Below are 19824 nucleotides of genomic sequence, written 5' to 3'. Positions count from 1 at the left end.
GACGAATGCCGATTTTAAAAAACTTAATTTAAAAAAAAATGGAAATATTTTTATGTGTATTGTATAAAAACGTTATTTAATCCACCTTTAGGTGGTTGGTGCCTTCTTCGCATTCATTAAGCTAACACACTACACAGCCTCAAAAAAGTGTATAAATAATACTTATTGTTATCAAAATACACACAATTAATTGAAAACACTAAAGTACTTATAACTTTTGATAGGTTTGTCAGATCTTCAATCTTTTCTGCTCGTTGGAAAGGTTTTTTGATTACCTATCCAACAATGGGTCGCACAATAAATGTCTTTCAAATACCTTTCTAAACAAATATAGCATGACAAGATTTCTTACAAAAACCACCCTTTTTACAATCTTCCGGACTTTTGTTTAAATCGTTTTTTAGCATAACTTTTGAAGAACTTTACTAAACTTCATAATATTAACTAGGGTCTTGTGGGACCCCAAGATGGATCGAATGGACCAAAACGGTCCAAATCGGTTTGGCCAGTTCGGAGATAATCGTGTGCATATTTTTCGATGCACGGACTTACCACACGCACAGACATTTGCTCAGAATTTGATTCTGAGTAATTTATTTATTTATTTATTTAATCTGGTAGCGTAAGGTTTGCACCTTTTAAATTGCTACCTCCGGTATCATCTGTGTTTGCTAACTAATATTACACTTATTAACTAAACGGTTTTCCTTGGTTGATGCCGTTCTTCTCGGTGTTCTCTTGATGTTCTCTTGAGTTGCGAGTAGTGAGTTGAGTTGTCCATGCGTAGTCCATGCTTCATCCGAGGGGATGGGGGTTTGCCCCTTATGCGACCTCATCCAGAGGACTCGAGTGCCCGGGGGGTTGTCCCTATTCCACTCTTCTTGTAACTTGTGGTTAGGGGGGCCCCGGGTCACTCTGATACCTCCGTGGATTCTTCAGCTGGCGTGTCGTGTTTTCCAGGCACCCCGGAGGAGCCGGAGGGTTGTCCCTATGCCACTCTTCCTATAGCTTGTGGTTAGGGGGCTCCGGGACCTCCGGGCGCGACAGTGGTTACACGCTGCGCGCTGCTCTTACGCTGCTCTCGTTTCCCGGCGTTTGTTTGGTTTACTCCCTGTTCCAGAACTCTAAACAGTTTCTTTTGAATGTTGCTTGCGATACCCCGTGTTTGAGTTCCGTTGGCACCATGTTCCAGTTGACCACACCTCGAACGAACAGGGAACTGGAGTAGGTCAAAGTTCTGTTGGCGGGAATGATCAAATTCAACAGGCGGCGGCCTCTGAACTGCTGCAGCTTCTGGTAGAGTTCTGGTGGGGAGCGCGTGGTGAGGAGTTTGCGCAGGAATAGACACGAGCGGTGTGCGTACAGGTTGTCCAGAGGGCAACCAACCAGGTTCCGTTGTAGGTGACTGACATGATCATATCGGGTGAGGCCGTAAACGTAACGAACACAGCAATTTAGCGCAACACGCAACCGATCCAATGCACCAGCACTAGGGTTGACATGTAGCAGCTCTCCGAAAAGAAAATGAGGCAGAATCAGCGACTTGAACAGCTTAAGACGCGTACTGACTGGAGCAGCGGATGTGCAGCTTCGGAGTGTGCGTAGGCTGCCATAGATTTTTCCACACTGTTGCTGGATGAGTCCGTCCCATTGCAGGTCTGCTTGGAAGATGAAACCCAGATTTTTCGCACTGTCTACCCATTCAATGGCTTGGCCGCTCATGGTGATACGAGGAAGCAGATCGAGTTGCGCTTTGTTTCTACGACGACCCTGCACAAACAGCGCTTTGCTCTTCGCTTGGTTGACAAATAGCTGGTTCCTATCGAGATCCTCGTTGACCATCCTGATGAGTTCTCGGGAGCATGGGCCCAGTCGACCAATGTACAGTTGCACATCATCCGCGTAGAGTTGAATCGAGCAATATCTGAGCACAGGTGGTAGATCGTTAACGTGACAACAGAAAAGCAGAGGCCCTACAATCGAGCCTTGAGGTACCCCGGAATCTACGATGCTGCTTACTGACTGTAGATCTCCACAGAAAACGGTTTGGCGTCGGTTTTCTAAATACAATCTGATGAGGTTCACCGCGGATGGACCAAAATTGAATTGCGTTTCGAGCTTCGTACACAGCTTGTTATGGGGTATGGTGTCGAAGGCCTTGGAAAAATCGAGCAGCAACAGCACCGCAGATCCTCTCCTGTCTGTCGTGCGTGCCAAGTCGTCGAACACACGGGAAGTCGCGGTTTGTATGCTTTGGCCTTTCCGGAAACCCGCCTGGTGCTCCGTGAGTAGGTGGTTCTCGGTGATAAAAGACGACATTTGCTGTTCTAGAAGCTTTTCAAACACCTTCGAGAGCGCACACAAGATGCTTATGGGCCGTAGATTCGTCAAAGCGCTCAGATGGGGTTTCTTTCTCAGTGGTATGATTTTAGCGTGTTTCCAGCAGGTAGGAAAGATTGAGGTTGCGATGATGCTGTTGAATAGGTGAGTAATTTGCTACAAGACCAGGGGGAGGACGATTTTTATAAACTTGATCGGCAGTCCATCTAGACCAGTGGCGTTGGTTTTCACATCACACACAGCGTTGACGATCTGCCAGCCTTCCACTGGTTGGAAAGTAAGGCTGTACGGAGAATCTGCTGCTGAACTTCTCAGTCCGCTGCCCTGCTCGTTTTGGATAAAACTCGACAAGTCGAGTCGATGAGTCGATAGATATACGTGAAGGTGGGTCTTCGAGGTCGGTAAGGTGAGGATGGCAAAAATCGTCAGTTTTGTGATTTTTGTATTTTATTAAAGCAAAATTTCAGAATCGGGCTTCGTCATGCACCCGGGATATGTCGATGCCTCTGTGCTCTCTTGTACTAAGCTTGCTGGTTTTCCTACCTAGTTAGCATAAGAGAGCACAGAGGCATCGATATCTTGGGAGTCTTGACCGCAAATTTCAGCTAATTTGGTCCATCCTATCTTGAGATATCGTGGCACCCGTAAATCAACTCGATGTTCAGAGAAAAACGTTCACAAAGTTTGACAGTTTGACAGTCTGATAACATTTTTTTTATGAGACAATTTCCATAAAATTGGCTCCAAAGGCATTGAGTAGCTGAGATACAGCCTCTGAAAAGAAAAGCAAACAGGAAAAATTAGGTTCTCTATAACACCAAATTGCAATGACAAAAGAAATCATAGCGAAATTCAATCTTTCGAATAAAATTGTTTTCAAAATTTCCAAGTAAAAAAAAAGTGAAAGAAAATTTTTTTTTTTTTATTTCCAATTTTTTTTTTTTTAAGATAAATTGCTTAGAAATAGTACGTAACTTACTGTCGTCATCTACAATCAACTTAGCAAACTTGCTGGGCTGTTATACGTTGCTATGCAGTTGTTTGTTTACCTTTGATATAGAAACGTCAACTTGCCGTAGGTTTTGAAATTTTCCAAACCATACGTCAAGTCACCAATTTGCTTACTTTATCATTGTGGAAGATCAGATTCCTTTGCATGGATTCAAATTCCTACGCTAAGTACAATTTTCTAAGTAAAGTGATTGTAGATAGGCCATCAACCGTAACATTTGAAATGGTCGAAAAAAAGTGTTTTTGTGCCTGATGGAAACTAGAAATCAAATATTTCAAACAACGTTCTGCAACAGGTTATGCCAATAATTATTCGTCAGTGAATTATATACAATTTATTTAATCAATAATCCTACTTTTACACAAAAACCTGACCCTTTAGAATAAATCTAATGATGGGAATGGATTCAGCAGACAAAATTACATTAAAAATTATTCTTAAGAATGACGAGACAGCATCATTTAACATTCTGCAAAACATTTTTGATTTTTATTATTGATATCCTAGCAAGATTTGACTTGCATGCAAGTTGGGAAAACTTGAATGAAAACCACTTAAAAATATTGATATTTGAATTGCCATAAATATGCATAGAAACAATCAAATTTCAAAAACCAGGAGTGTTTCAGAAAGGGAAAACGTGAACTTTAAGGTACATGTATTGGTTTAGTTGTTTAATCAATAGTTCTTTTGTAAAATAGTCTGCAAAGTAGATATTTTTTCCCTAGACTAACATTTCAATTGGGTGTATCTCAAAATTGGGGCCATTTGAAGCAATTCTGAACTCGGATTCGGGTGCTCAGAGACCGGAAACATTTGATTTTTTGTTGAACTGTGTAATCAGAGACAGCAAAACCTATTTTTATAACTACCCAGTTATATTTAGTAACCATGAAAGTCGATCAATTTCCAATTCAAAAAAAAATCAAATTATTTGCTCTACAGCATTGCCTTGGCGTTCTCGATTGCAAGATTCCTACTCGAAACTAGGTGTTCGAAGGCTTGATTGTTGAGGCAATTGCAAACCTCTTTTTACACCTTAGCTTCCATCCACCCCGGGATTCGAACTGACGACCTTTGGATTGTGAGTCCAACTGCCTACCAGCGACTCCACCGAGGCAGGACCCAGGGAGACGACTCCTACACCTGGACTGAGCTAACGACCTAACCTTTTTAGGTTAGTCCGGGGCCATCATTAACTTCCCGTCCGACGGAAGGCGTGATCAGACAAATCTCGTCTCGAAAAATGCCACCGGGACCGTCTGGGATCGAACCCAGGCCGACTGGGTGAGAGGCAATCACGCTTACCCCTACACCACGGTCCCGGACAATTTCTAATTAAACATTGAAATTTGGTGTGCTTATTAAACTACACAAAAAATAGTGCAGTGGAATTTGTTCAAACTCGAAGTGAAAATGAAATATGCACAGAAATTAAAATTTCGCAACAACCCTTTAATCGTTGCGAAACAATCGATTAATATTTGTCAAACTTAAGTATGTAAGTACCCCTAAACTACTCTAAACTTATTTAGAATTTTTAAATCCAAATGTCTTCCAAAATGGCGGTGATGAGATGTTGAAAAAATGCTTTTAGTTATTCAATAGGCAATCAACCATTCAAATTTGACTAAAATTGGATCTCAGAACTCAAGTTTAATGTTAAAAACAAGAAAATAGAAATAGAAATAGAAATAAAATCAAACTTTTAAGGTCGTAGAAGGTGTCTTCCACTTTTGTCCACATTGTCCACGAGGGGGGATAAGGGGGGAGAGGTCTAAAATTTCAAAAAAGTGTCCACACGGTTTAAAATCGCGATAACTCGTGATGTTTGTAAGCAAACTCCTTAAGTTTACATATCAAAATTTTTGTAATTGTCTGATCTACAACTTTGTAGAACATTATTACACTCTAAAAAATATCCCTGAAAAGTTAGAAAAACACGAAATTTTAAAATGAAAATTTTTGTTCTAAGTGAAAAAATGACCCTTTTGGGTCAATGTAGATTCGAAAAGTACATTAAATTTCCCATAAAATAACATGTTCCAAAAAATTTTACAGTTGATTAACAGAAAATGGGAGAATTTTTAAAACTTTTTTAGTGTTTTTTTCGATGAAGAATACGTTTTTTCGGAATTCTGAGTACGTCATTAAATCGGGCGTCTAATTTTACATAAAAGTCCCTCTGACACCAAATTTCTATCTCATCACCGTTTCAGGCTGCAAATTATTGAAAAACACCTCTTTTTTCCCATGTTCAAAAATGAAGGGGGTCGTACCGCCCCTCCGTCACGAGATATCAAAAAACGGACCTCGGATTCGTGATCAGGGACTAAAGTTAACCCTTAGAACAAAGTTTCACGCAAATCGAAGAGGGGTCGGGGCAACTGATGTGTGAGTTGGCGGAGAATTACCCAAATATATATCCACATAAATTTGAGAAAAATAAGCAAAAATATCCGCGTTTTCAAAAAACTTGTTTGAGTGCAACAAGATATCACGATCATTATGATGAAAAATTGGACTTTGTCACAAGTGTGTGGGTTTGTTAAGTCGTCATCATTAACTTTCCACTAAAATTGACATTATGTATTCCATACAACGTTGTACAGTATAGGTCGATTCCGACGCTAACTCCGGCCTATCGGAAATTGTAGATACCGTGTCATCAAAAAGTGTTCACTTCACTTACTTATACCCCACAACCATGATTGCAATGATATTAGTTAAATGTTTATCACTCAAATTGAATAAATCCTTCCATTTCAAATACATTCGATGTTGTTATATTAAATGTTCAACAACTCAACTCCTCACCCCTCACCCGATCATCGGCTGAACAAAGTACATTCGAATAAAAAAATACGCCTAACATTGAGCAATTTTCGTAACATTCACTCCCTCGTATAGTGCCAACACTCCGACGATGGAAAAAGTCTATCTACCGACGGAAATGTAAATTACCGCCCAATCTCGATTTATTTGATGTACTTTTCTTCTCCCAGTGGTGTCCTCCCGGGGAACTGGTCCCGTTGTCCCCGGTGGCAATGAGGACGACGCCGCCATGGTTCATGGTGCAAGGTTGGACGGACAACCTTTGGCCGGACCACCCCCACAAAGTGTGGACCTGGGCGGCTTGCAACATCCTCTCCCGAAGTTGGCCTTCGACGATGGGCTGGAAATAAAAATCTATCGCCCCAGTAGCGGAGGGGGCGTTGAACAGGTTGATTGAACCGGGCTAGGCTGAACTGGGCTGGGATGGGCCCTTCGGCAGGAAGTCGGCACTAACGGCACGTAAAACGACTACCTTGCCATAGACAAGCAGACAAAAATGCTGGTGCTAGTAGACAGTAGATTGCGCTAGTGCTGAAGTTAGATGGGCTTCACATCCGTTCATCTGTGACCGTACATTGTTGGCCGAAAGTCAACACAACACAGTAGGGACAACCCCCCTTTTCCCAAAATCAAAGGACAATGTTTTGCAGAACCGTTAAACAACTTTAATGAAAACGCTCTTCCTCGAACTACTTCATATTGGCACTGCCAAACACTCGGTGATGTTCCTTCAGTCGCATGGCGTTCACCTCGATGAAACCGGTAGCGGCGTACGGAGAAAGCGAGCCATGCACGTCCATCGAGGCCAGCTCCTGGTTGTAAACGCTCTTGATGGACTCCCGCGAAACGGCCATCGCGTGTCCCTTGAAGATCTCCAGCACCACCTTGCCGGTAACGTTACGCTGTGAAGCGACTAAGCAAGACCGAACGTATTCCGCTTCCGGCGAGTACCAGAACCCGTTGTACACATAGTCGGCCATCTTGGACGCGAGGAACGACTTCACCCGGAACACCTCCCGATCCAAGCAGTACACCTCCAGATCACGATGAGCCACGTGCAAAATCGTAGCTCCAGGAGTCTCGTACACTCCACGAGATTTCAATCCCAAGAACCGGTTCTCGACCAAATCAATCCGACCAACCCCGTGCTCCCCACCAATCTTGTTCAAAAACGTCAAAATGTCCACCGGACGTTCCATGGTCTTGCCGCTAATCAGCTCCGAAGCACGAACGGCGGCACCATCTTTGAAGATGATCTCCACCGTTGTGGGCGTTTCGGCGCTCTTCTGCGGTGACTGCGTCATCTGGTACAGCTCCTCGGGAGCGGCGATGGCCGGATCCTCAAGCAGGCCCGACTCGTAGCTGATGTGCATGATGTTGGCGTCCATCGACCAGGGCGCCTTGGTGGTGGCGCTGACCTGCAAACAAAAGGCATCAATTAAGTTTTGTTTATTTTTAAAAATGAAAAACTCTAGGAATTGTCAAGTTTGACATTTTTGTAAAGTTTTATATGTATTAACATCAGGAGCGTGACAACAACTTTCTAACGATAAATTCGATATATTGTCATTCCATCTTGAACAAATGCAGTCAATGAATTCAAATACATTGAAACAAGCAAAGATCTGTTTTCATCCAAATCGAATCACCCTTATTTTTTGGTACAACCCCAAAATTTAAATTATTTTACTGAAAAAATCTCCTTTTTGCAACTGTGGTATCTTGGGAACTGCAAGCCGGAGACGGTGGTCTGATTTGGTTACAAAATTAGGTTTTGAAGGCATAAAATGATTTTAAAGATGAGTAGGTACGTTTTTTCACGTTTTTGACTGATTACGAACATCATAGAAAATCTCGTTTAAAATTCAGAGGAGGTGTTAAATTAAATAGTAAAATCGATAAAGATTTTGATATTTTCTACAGCTTTTTTAAGAGGGTCTAAAAACATTACCGTAAAACGGGGTGACTTTGATAGCCGGGGTGACTTTGATAGGTTTGTGATTTTTCCGCAAAATGAAGAAGACAGTTAAAATACGTAAGGAATGGTTTAAAAACATACTGACCGTGGTAGAGAAGTGCTCAAAGTACCTCAAGAAGAACTTTTCATAAAATTTCGACAAGTTTAAAAAGTTAGTTAACTATAGTTAAGAAAATGTAGATGAAAGTCATTATTTTAAACTTCTCAAAGTGTCATGATTTTCTCAATGAACATGATTTTTAATCGGAAAACGGAATGAATTTTCGGATTCTTTGGACAATTTTCCACTACGAGAAGGTTAAAAAAGATTGTAAATAATAAATAATATGTGTTTTTGCAACACAATTAAAAAAAATCTCCAAATTTATAGGCAATTTCAAATTTCATGTAAAATGTGAAAACTTGTGATTCGTGCTTCGAATTCAGTATAAAATGCATTATAAATCGATAAATTTACAAACAAAACTAGTTTTAACAAATTTAAGGCAAAATTCCGACTTTTCAACAATTTTACCTGAAATTTATATGTATTTTTAAAAGTTTTTTAGCACTTCGTTAACTAAATATAAACATTGATTTTTTTTTTCTTAAAAACTATATCAGCTACTTAAGTGATGGTACATTTAGCGTACAAATAAAGTTTGAACATCTTAAATATGATTTAACAAGAAAAACTATGACTATCAAAGTCACCCTGGAATTAAAACTAAGATTTTTTAACGTAACTATTTTTCTAAACATTAGCATAGCATAGCATAGCATTGGTGTCTACCCGTAGTTGCTACTCTGTTATTGACCAGGACCTCCAAGAATTGCTCCGTGGACCACAGATGAAGAGTAGGAACCAATCATCACCACTTCGCAACTTTCAAATGTCCCTATCATGCTAGCCAATCACAGCGTTGGCCACGACCAGTGGTAAGACACGGGGAAGTGGATAGGAATTTTAGTCCGATACTTGAGTGATGAAGACCGCTAAATCGGCTGCGTCTTCGACAAAGTATCACGTGAGGTTTGAGGGTGTTAGTAAGATGGGTGTGAAGCCAGGATTCACCGTGGTAAGTGATGCGGCCGGTCAAATCTATTTTTAGTCCTTAATTCTTCGTATGTTCTTGGATTCATTTTGAAAGCTTTCCAATTCGGTTCACCAAGCTTTTTGTGGTGAATTCTGGTTGTGTTGAAAGTTCAATATTCGCCTAACAATTATGAAACCAGTAAGTGTCCTTAAATTCAACTTGCATTCAATATTGCATTTTCCTGTTCTTTGGTTCACACAGATTCCAATCAAGTTTCTTGGATTCTTATAGCATTCTTAATCCTTCTTGTCAACTAAACCTCGATGGTCTGGTGGTTAGCATTTTTGTCTGCTGACCCAAAGGACGGGGGATCGAACCCCGCCGCGAGCTAATGAATTTTTCGTTCATATTCAAGTGTTCAGAATTCCTTCTTTCCATAATTTCTCGATAGGAGCAGATGGGAATCGAACCCAGAACCTTCCGCTTGCAAAGCGAACAGCGTAACCATTCAGCCACGCCTACCCCTTCGTAACTGTTTTTCTAAACATTATTGAAAAAACTTTTTTTTACTATATAGTGCATGGACTTTGTGTGGTCTACCCCAGTACATGTTTTAAAAATAATAATATTGAGAAAAACCTTACCAGTTGGAAAATATTCTTAATCTTACCAGTTGGAAAATATTCTGAAAACAAATTGAAATCCTATCAAACTTACCCCGGTTTACGGTATTTGTATTTAAGAAAGATAAATTTAAAAAAGAGTCATAAGTCTACGAATCTACAAAATAACAAAAATAAAATATGGCAAAGAAGTTGAAGTATTTTTTATGGGATTACCAAATCTCAAAGCTATGAAAATCTTCTTAATTGCAACAACAGAAAGACAAATTAGTTTCAATTTTATTTTCACAGAATTAACATTTAGCAAATTCGATTTAGTGCGAATTTAGTTTGCAAACTAAACTTTAACAAAAAAAGTATTTGTTTGATTTTTGAATTTTCTATGTCCAAACGAATCGGCCCATATAGGGGAACTATACCCTTTCTCAGCCTATTTCTATTATCGGCCTATCAGCACTTTGATCATAAATTTCAGCTTTCATAAATTATTTTTGACTGTTCCAAAGTAATAAATAGCTCAAATAAAAGTGATCAAGCAACTCACCATTGGTGATACATCTGAAAATGTTGATTTAATAGCGGAAAACGGCAAAAGTGATGAGAATTGGTCGATCGGCTTAGAGTGATTAGAATGGGTATATTTCCCCTAATCTGAAATCTTGGAGTATCGTAACAATGCATAAAAGTGTTGAAATAACACATTTTCAAGGTTGTTAATCGAAATCTTATCGCTGATAATGGACGATATCTTATTTTCAAAATCTTTCTAAAATCGACTTAATTCAACGTCATTATGTTAAATTTTCAATGCTTTTACTAAGAATATACTTTTTGAAAATTTTATAAGTTTCAATGCATTAATTTTAATATTTTTCGAAAGTACTCAAATTTTCATAATTTGCAAAATGGGTATCAAATGAAGTGAAAATTGTGTATGCTTTTGAACTTTTTTGTAGTTTTTTTTAATGCTAAAATTTTCACAAAATACCGTATTTATTTCGAAAATAATCAAATTTTCAAAAATGTGCAATATGGGTATCAAACGAAGCAAAATGTTGTATTCTTTTTCACATTTTTAAATATTTTTTTTAAATACTAAAATTTTCATTAATTTTTTTTTCGAATATACTCAAATTTTTCAAATTTACAATATGGATATCAAACGAAACGAAGTTTTTTATGCCTTTTCACTTCTTTAAAGTTTGTATTGTTAAAAACTAAAATTCTCACAAAATTATTTAACTGACGAAAATATGCATTTTTTTTAATTTGTAATATGGGTAACAAACGAAGCGAAATTGTGAAAATCGGATAATCGAATCACGGACATGTTTTAAGTATTTTTTTAATTTTCTTACTTTTGACTTCAAATACGAGTTCTGCGACCCCATTTTAGAAAAATTTGAATGGTTTTTTGCCTATAAAATTAAAAATTGCATTTTTCAATATTTCATCATCTCCAATTTGTTATTTGATTATCCGATGTGAAATTTTGGCAAGGCCTTCGAATAATCGAGTCTGGACTGTAATGCAAATTATAAAAAATATGTATTTTCAGAAAATAACGGTATTTTGTTGTTGATTTACAAAAAAATAAAGCTTCCATTGAGAGTTTTAAAAATTTAAGTATTTTCGAAAAATACGGTATTTTGTGAAAATTTTAGTATTTAAAAAATATAAATAAGTAAAAATGCATACCAAATTTCACTTCGTTCTCTACCTACATTGCAAAGTATAAAAATTATAATACTTACGAAAAAATACGGTGTTTTTTTTTTAAATTATGATTTCCAAAAAACTCTAACAATTTGAAATGCATAAATTTTCGCTTTGTTTGATGCCCATATTGTAAATAAAAAAAAATGGGGTTTTCGAAAGTATGCGATATTTTGTTAACATTTTAGTTTTCAACAAAAAAAACTCTAATAAAAAGTGAAAACGCATACAAAATTTCGCTTTGTTTAGTACTCATATTGCAAATTTTGAAAGTTTGAATATTTTCATAAAAGTCTAATAATATGAAAAAGCATGCAAAATTATTTCGCTTCGTTTGATACCCATATTGCAAATTTCGAAAATTTGAAAATTTTCAAAAAAACGGTATTTTGAGAAAATTTTAGTATTTAAAAAAAAAACAAAACAGTCAAAAAACCTGCAAAATTTCGCTTCATTTCATGCGTCGGAAATTATGAAATTTGAGTACTTTCAAAAAATACGGTATTTTGTGAACAATTTAAGGTATTTAAACTTTAAAACTTACTATATACATTTTCAAAAAATATGTTCTTAGTGAATGCATTGAAAATTTAACATGATATAGTTGAATTAAGTCAATTTTAGAAAAAAAAATTAAAAATCATTTATCGTCCATTATCAGCGATTAGATTACCGCCGATAGAATTATCGAAATGGCGATAACGATAGATTACACTGACCTACAAAAATTGACAAAAATTACTACGCAGGCTCAACTCGAGGGGAAGCATGAAGTTTGGGGTCCCCAGAATCATGTGCGCTTTGATTTTTAAAAAAATATTTAGACAGGGCCGAATGGTTTTTCTTCAAAGTTTGTATGGAGAATTAGGGCGGTTCGTCGCTGTTGCTACCAAAAATTACATGCAATATGTGGGAGTTGCGAACAGCACTAATTCTCCATACAAACTTTGGAGAAAAACCATTCGGCCCTGTCTAAATATGTGTTGCACGTGTTGCTGGGGACCCCAAACTTCATGCTTCCCCTCGATTTGAGCCTGCGCAGAAATTTTGTTGATCGGTGTTATCGTTTCGATGATGTGCGTATACCGCTTGAAAATCAACCCCTTTATCGCCTTACCGGAATGTTATTCTTCTTCGCATACTCCAACAGATCCGTCCGCCCCTGGAACCGCTCACAAAACTCGGGCAACCTCCACGGCGCGATCACCTTAATGGTCGGATTCAACGCATAACAGCTCAGCTCGAACCGAATCTGATCATTCCCCTTGCCGGTGGCCCCGTGCGAGATGATCGTACACCCGCGCTGAGCCGCCGCTTCCACCAACCCGATCGAAATGCACGGCCTTGCCAGCGACGTCCCCAACAGGTACCGGTCCTCGTAGATCAGTCCCATCTGGAGCGCTGGCCACACGAACCGCTCCACGAACTGCTGCTTCATGTCCTTGACGATCACGTCCGTGGCCCCAATCCGGAGCGCCTTTTCACGGGCCGCCCCAAAGTCCTCTTCCTGGCCCACGTCCGCCATGAAGCAGATCACCTCGTGGCCCTTCTCCAGCAACCACTTGAGGATGCAGCTGGTGTCCAGGCCACCGGAGTAGGCGAGCAGAATCCGTTCCTGGGACATTTTTCTACGACTACGATTTTCGGGAGACGTTAACGGTTACAGTGATCGTTTAGAACTGGAGTGGGATGATCCTCTGTACAATTTTTAGCATTTGAAAAAGTTTTCGTTAACGGTGGGTTATCAAACCAGCGATAACACCTTTCCTATTTACAAACATGGTCTATTTTTTGGATGATTAGCGTAATATTTTTATTATCAGTTTTGCAAAACATCGCGAGGTTAAATGAATTGGCTCTAGCTCATTATCAACTTTGTTGTGGATTGTGATGCAATAAGTTATTTTGAGATTTGTTGGAATTTCATACTGTTAAACTTTGAGTTTAGATTGTATTTGAGTTCCTCTCATAATTTTTGTCTTATTTTGTTTATTTTAAAAAATAACTTAATGTGTGTTGATAAAATAATAAAATTAAGTAAAAATGCAACAATTGTATCGATTAACGCCAGCAATCCATACAGGACAGAAATCCTCCCCCATATTTCCGCATTCCATACCAATTTAAAAGATTAATTCCAGCTACAATAACGCGAATTAAAATCACACCACACGCTGCTACCGGCAGCTCAAATAAAAATCGATTAACTTACTCGGGACTACGGCTGAATCGCCACGTGCGGTGATTAACCAAATTATTTACCATTTTATTTAATCGCAACTGGTGCAAAAATAAAAGGTATCGATTCCCACTTTAATTGGCACACCAATTCATTGAGCTCTGGCATCCGCGTCTGATTCACTTCCGGCAATTGGCTGAAGGCATTAATGTTAATAAAGTTGTAATTTCTTCTTCAACAGTGTCGTTTGTCCAGCATGTTTTTTTCTCATATGAACTCAACATTGAGTTGTAGGCTGTAAACAGATTTGGGTGTTTAAATTCCAAAATACATTAAAAGTGATTGAAAAAAAATCGTTTCGATGAATCTGGTGTCAAATACTGAAAACCAATAACTCTAGAATCAGATTTGATTTATGTGCTAGTTTATGTGGCAAATTAATCACGGCAGATGCTCATTTCCAGGACACACTATGCAGATTTTGCAATTTGTATAGAAATTGAACTAAATGACCAATCCCAATGCCACAGCGCAAGCAAATTGAGGTTTATTTTGAAAAAGTATGAAATTATTTCAATACGTTATAATTTTGGCAAATCATCTCTATTCTTAAAAATACACTAATTTAATCCACCTACGTGGTTGAAGCCTTCCTCACATTTTTCATGACAAAAACTTTGAAGATCTGGTCACTCTATCTCAAGTGACTTAAGTGGTACTGAGGGTGACAAGCGGGCATTTTTTGAGCCTCTTGATTCTAGGGAAATTTGTTCGAGATTCGGGAATTTTTACATTAAAAATATCTAAACAAGGAACAGCCATGGCTGACTGGTTACGGTATTTTCGCTTTGTAAGCGCAAATGATTCTAGTTTCGATTCCCATCTGCTCCAGACGGGAAGTTATGGACATAGAAATACTTGAAAATAGTAAATATGAATCAAAGTCGCTCGAGGCGACGTTCAATCCCTCGTCCTTTGAATTGCTAAGCAAAAATGCTAACCACTAGTCCATGACGACTTGTTGAGCCTAGACCAATGCATCCTTTATTTGCCAATTCAGAAAGGGTCAAATTAAGCTAGTTACCAAATTCCAATAACTGTATTCGTCTGAAACAACCGAAAAGTTGGGGAGCTAAAAGCTTACGCGAATAAAGCTGTTTTTTTAATACCGACATATGCACTTCAAACTATGTTGTTTGAATTATTTACCTACTTCAATTTATACGAAGTTAGGTATGTAACCTTCTCATCTGTTACAACCAACACAAAAATTATACATAAGGTAATGTAACGTTTTAAAGGAAATAAATAGTGTTTCGGATCGGCCCCTAAATTATTTTATTCTATTATAAAAAAAAAAACTCTGGCCATCCTTGTAAAGTTTAGGTCTGAAATTTAAAAAAATCAGTTCAGTTTTCCTTGTTATTGTAAATATTCCTTTACTAAATTTTCAAAGTTTACGGCAAAATCAAAATGTTGCTTTTGCTCATTACTGCCCATAATTGAAAATTCGGCTATTATGCCAAATCAAGTATTCCGAGAAAAACGCGTTTTAGTGTTTGTCACAAAATCTCCGTCAAGGCAATTTCCCATAAGAGTGGCATATTAGCCGTTTGGTTTTTCGCATCGGCAGCCAAGTCTAAACACTTTTTCAGTGAAATTCAAGTTCCAGGAGATGCGTTGGAACATCCTCTACCACCTGGTGCTAATATCTCGTTTTTGCCAAAAGTGGATATTAGCCTTTTTTTCAATGGTGGGCAGATTATTTGTCATGAATAAAGCAAAATATAACACTGAATATCAAACTATTTATTATTAAAAATCTCAAAATAAATACATAAGAAATAGCAATATTTAGTGTGTATTATTAATTGTTAAATAACACTGTGCAGTATGAGTCCCAACAGGACCTAGAAATGAACTTGCATTTGATTTGAAGGAGGGGGGCAAAAAAAATCTTAAAGTTGAAATAACAAGCCATCATTTTAACATTTCAATGCAAAAAAAAAAAGGAATTTTACAGTTCAGTAGTGCTACAGTATGTAAAAAAAGGTATTTACACCCCTTGGGCACTATGCACATTTTGTGATGAAACATTTAAAAAATTTAAAGTTTGACAGGAACCTAGTACTACGTTTTGTTCAGAAACTCATGCCAAACATTTTGCTACAAAAAGCTCATGAAAAGATGATTTCTATAAAAAAGTTATATAACAAATACTATTACGAAAATAAAAAAGGTGCAAAAAAAGTTTGTACACCCACAGAGTAACCCAGAGGGAGCACTGGCATTTAATTTATGGTTGCGTTACGCGGTACATCGCGGTACATCCCCCCTTTAGCAACACTTTTGATTGTCGTGAGCCTCTGAGTAAACTGACGTTTAAAGCGTTACTTTTTTTTCGCAGCAACCAGGTGCAATCTTCAGTTGTCAAAAAATTTCCAAATGCTCTAAATCAACAATGTGAATTTACTGACGGCTATCGCGGATAGTGTCCCCATGTCCGGTACGTCCGAAGTTTGCTGAAAAAGGATAAACTTGGAGCAGAACCACCGCCTTTTACCGGGTGGGTCAAGTTCCGCCAAAGAATTTAACTGTTTTGGATGCTGGCAACGCTGGGTTTTCTGTACCAGCTGTGGCTCGTACAGAAGTTCTCACTAGAGATGTGGCTTCGCGTAATTAGTTCCAAATTCCAATTCCAACAGAATTCCACTGAAATTTTCAGAAAACTAAACTTTTTTCAATTAAATTTTTGTGCGAAATTGTTTGGGACATTTTCCGTGGCTTTAACATTTGTGACCGAAGTAAAAAGTAAATCTTTCCCAGTTCCTGAGGGGAACACCCTTGAAGAGTATCGGGGCCGGCATTTACAAAGCGGATTCAGTGGCAATTTCATTCTCAACTTAATGTTAACATGTTAAGGTTAATGTTAACATTCCATAGGTCGCCTCCCTAAGGTGTCATGATAAGGTCCAGTTTGTGACGATACACTACCTTCCCTTTACGGAGCAATCGATTCCAGAAGGGAAAAGATCACCAGTTGTGTTGGTCCGAGCCGGGATTTGAACCCCGATCTACCGCTTACAAGGCGGAAGCGTTACCACTGGGCTACGTGGCTCGGTCTCCGAAGGTACAAGTACAATTTCTCTGGTCAGTTTTTGGGGGAACGACGAAACATATCATTAGGAAAATATGTTAAGCAGATGGAATCTTTTTGTTTATATGTTTAATTTTCATTTATAATCCTAATGCTGGTCTGATTTGATGAACAGACTTTTCGACTTTTTGGGACCCTATCTTTCATTGTTGACAATAGCTCACACAGACATCTATTTGTATGGAGCGTGGATAATCGCCAATTACTCATAAAATCGCCAATTACTCATAAAACAAACTGCCTTGGTAAGACAATAAGATCTTGCCTAATCCACGAGCAGCAATTTTGACACGGCAGCATATTTATTATCCATTTGAGAGCGAAATAAAAACCTGGAAGGAAACAAACCCCAACGAATGCTTTTGTCCCACCGCCAAATCTATGTATTCGGGTGGTCCTGATGGACACTGCAGGCTTAGATTGGATTTTAACTGCTTCCCAAGGTCTTTTAAATTACAAAAAAATCATAGAACTTGAACTGAAAGAAATACAAATCAAATCCATCAAAACATGACACTTGTCAAACCAAACAAATCTGAAAAATCCTGAGTTTACTATGATGAAAAATGTTCTTCATCAAAATCGTAACGCTCAAAACATAACGTCGAGAGCCGCTACCTTTCCAAAGGGTATACTCGTAACGGAGCCACAAAATTTTCTGACAACTGTTCGGACTGTTCTCTCTGGATTACTCTGTGGTACACCTTTCGAAAAATTAACATAAATAATGTTATTTGTTGACAAATCACCATAAATCCAGTCTCTCAACTCCAAATAGGCATCCTTGACTGATTAAAAAAATAATTTGGATTGAATATAAAGTTTACTAACTACTTAGTATAAAAGTTTATATAACTCTGGAAATTCTATATAAAACTTATCTAAACTTAATTTTGCAAAATTTTAATTCAACTAAATGTCAATATATTACCATAGAATTGCTAAATAAACATTTTGGAGTGGGTATAACACCATTTTGGGGGTATTTGTATCGATAGAATAGATTTTTCGTTGGAATTTCGTACCAACCCGGAATTACGTCGTAGGAAAATCCGCCGGCATCCGAACCGGTCCACGATTCACAAGTCAACCTATGTGGAATCGGAAAGGGCATAAAATTTCCGATCTTTTGATACCCATACATCTAGGTTTTCTTTAAAACCTACGTTTTTAAATACCTGGGCAAAAAGTAAGTTTGATCCACGAGAACAAAAATTACGAAATTCCATACATTTTTGGCAGGTTGCTCAAACGAAACCATAACAACGTTTTTGCTTAAGTATTTAAAAACGTGGGTTTTATAGAAAACCTGGATGTATGGGTATCAAAAGATCGGAAATTTTATGCCCTTTCCGATTCCACATAGGTTGACTTGTGAATCGTGGACCGGTTCGGATGCCGGCGGATTTTCCTACGACGTAATTCCGGGTTGGTACGAAATTCCAACGAAAAATCTATTCTATCGATACAAATACCCCCAAAACGGTGTTATACCCACTCCAAAATGTTTATTTAGCAATTCTTTAGTAATATATTGACATTTATTTGAATTAAAAGTTTGCAAAATTAAGTTTAGATAAGTTTTATATATAATTTCCAGAGTTATATAAACTTTTATACTAAGTAGTTAGTAAACTTTATATTCAATCCAAATTATTTTTTTAATCAGTCAAGGATGCCTATTTGGAGTTGGGAGACTGGATTTATGGTGATTTGTCAACAAATAACATTATTTATGTTAATTTTTCGAAAGATGTACAAACTTTTTTTGCATCTTTTTTATTTTCGTAATAGTATTTGTTATATAACTTTTTATAGAAATCATCTTTTCATGAGCTTTTTGTAGCAAAATGTTTGGCATGAGTTTCTGAACAAAACGTAGTACTAGGTTCCTGTCAAACTTTAATTTTTTTAAATGTTTCATCACAAAATGTGCATAGTGCCCAAGGGGTGTAAATTCATTTTTTTACATACTGTACAGTCGGTTGGCAATCATTATTTTTAAAGTAATCTAAGTATTGAAGAAAGCATTTTTTTTTTTGCTGAATGAAGCTTTTTGCGTTCTTGTACAACGAAAAATCACGAAAACTCAAAATAGTTTTGAATTTAGTCAAACATGTTAAACATGATTATAGATTCAGGGGAATACACTTTAAATCGCTTCAGAAATTTAGATTTTTTTAAGAAAAAACATTTCTTGCCAAAGGGGGGGGGGGAAGGAAAAAAAATCCTTGATAAATATTTACAACAGCCAAACCTCTAAATTTCCAGCACCCGAAAATTTCCTGGAAATAGCAAAACTCAAATTTCGATTACCAGTCAAACTTCATTGGACACTAGTAGTAGGCGACTCTGTTGAAATCACGACGTTTGAAATGCAACATGCCAAAATTACTGGACATCCTGGTCAATCTTCCACCGGGGTCCCGGAACATGGTTCCTGTGGCCAATTCTGTTCTGTCTTATATTGGGGGATCTTCATACGTAAGCGACATTTTTCGTTGATATTTGGCCAAAGGGGATTTATTAAAATCGCCGAAATAAAAGTTCCGGTGAAAATCCGGCTATATCACGGTTCCCCGTGGTCCACCCAGGATGAAACCCCCTTCAATCGATTCCCAAGACTTTTTAAATAAGAAAAGTCTTGGCAGGACTTGGGGCCACGTTCCGAGATGTGGACGTAATCGTCCTTTTCCCAATTTTATCCCACTGTGCATCGCTATACAGCAATTCCCCACGAAAACAGCATCATTCGAAAAAAAAAGTTCTCCGATCGGGCTCAAAATTTTTCTGGGGTTCCTTGGCCGAAATAATTAGACCCGTATTTTTTGGTTTGGCCATTAGGGTGACCTACGCCGTGTTAGGGTGGTCCGAAAATGGTAATTTTCGTCGATTTTTGCAAAAACCACATTGAGCGCAAACGAAAGGGTATAGACTTTTATGGAAAAATAGTTAAAAGTTTCAAATA

At 37.9% G+C, this 19824-nt stretch overlaps 1 protein-coding gene across 1 annotated transcript; it reads right to left on the bottom strand.

Moving 5' to 3' along the window:
- Positions 1 to 6829: 6829 nt before the first annotated feature.
- LOC120417016 (argininosuccinate synthase) lies at positions 6830 to 13217 on the bottom strand. Its single transcript, XM_039578952.2, has 2 exons — positions 12638 to 13217; positions 6830 to 7605 (listed from the first exon to the last, which is right to left on the bottom strand). Exons 1-2 carry the CDS (start codon positions 13142 to 13144, stop codon positions 6877 to 6879), a joined length of 1236 nt encoding a protein of 411 aa, XP_039434886.1. The 5' UTR covers positions 13145 to 13217; the 3' UTR covers positions 6830 to 6876.
- Positions 13218 to 19824: the final 6607 nt, after the last annotated feature.

The sequence above is a fragment of the Culex pipiens genome, chromosome 1 (assembly GCF_016801865.2).
Source record: "Culex pipiens pallens isolate TS chromosome 1, TS_CPP_V2, whole genome shotgun sequence".
In the NCBI taxonomy this organism is placed as follows: Eukaryota; Metazoa; Arthropoda; class Insecta; order Diptera; family Culicidae; genus Culex; species Culex pipiens.
Note: the sequence above shows the minus strand (reverse complement) of the source record. Positions and strands in the feature narration are given on the sequence as shown.

Excerpts from the sequence above, each read along its gene's own strand:
- LOC120417016 (XM_039578952.2), bottom strand. The coding sequence starts at position 13,144 with ATGTCCCAGGAACGGATTCTGCTCGCCTACTCCGGTGGCCTGGACACC. Across the intron at positions 7,606-12,637 it reads CGAAGAAGAATAACATTCCG|GTCAGCGCCACCACCAAGGC; the intron begins GTAAGGCGATAA and ends TTTTGTTTGCAG.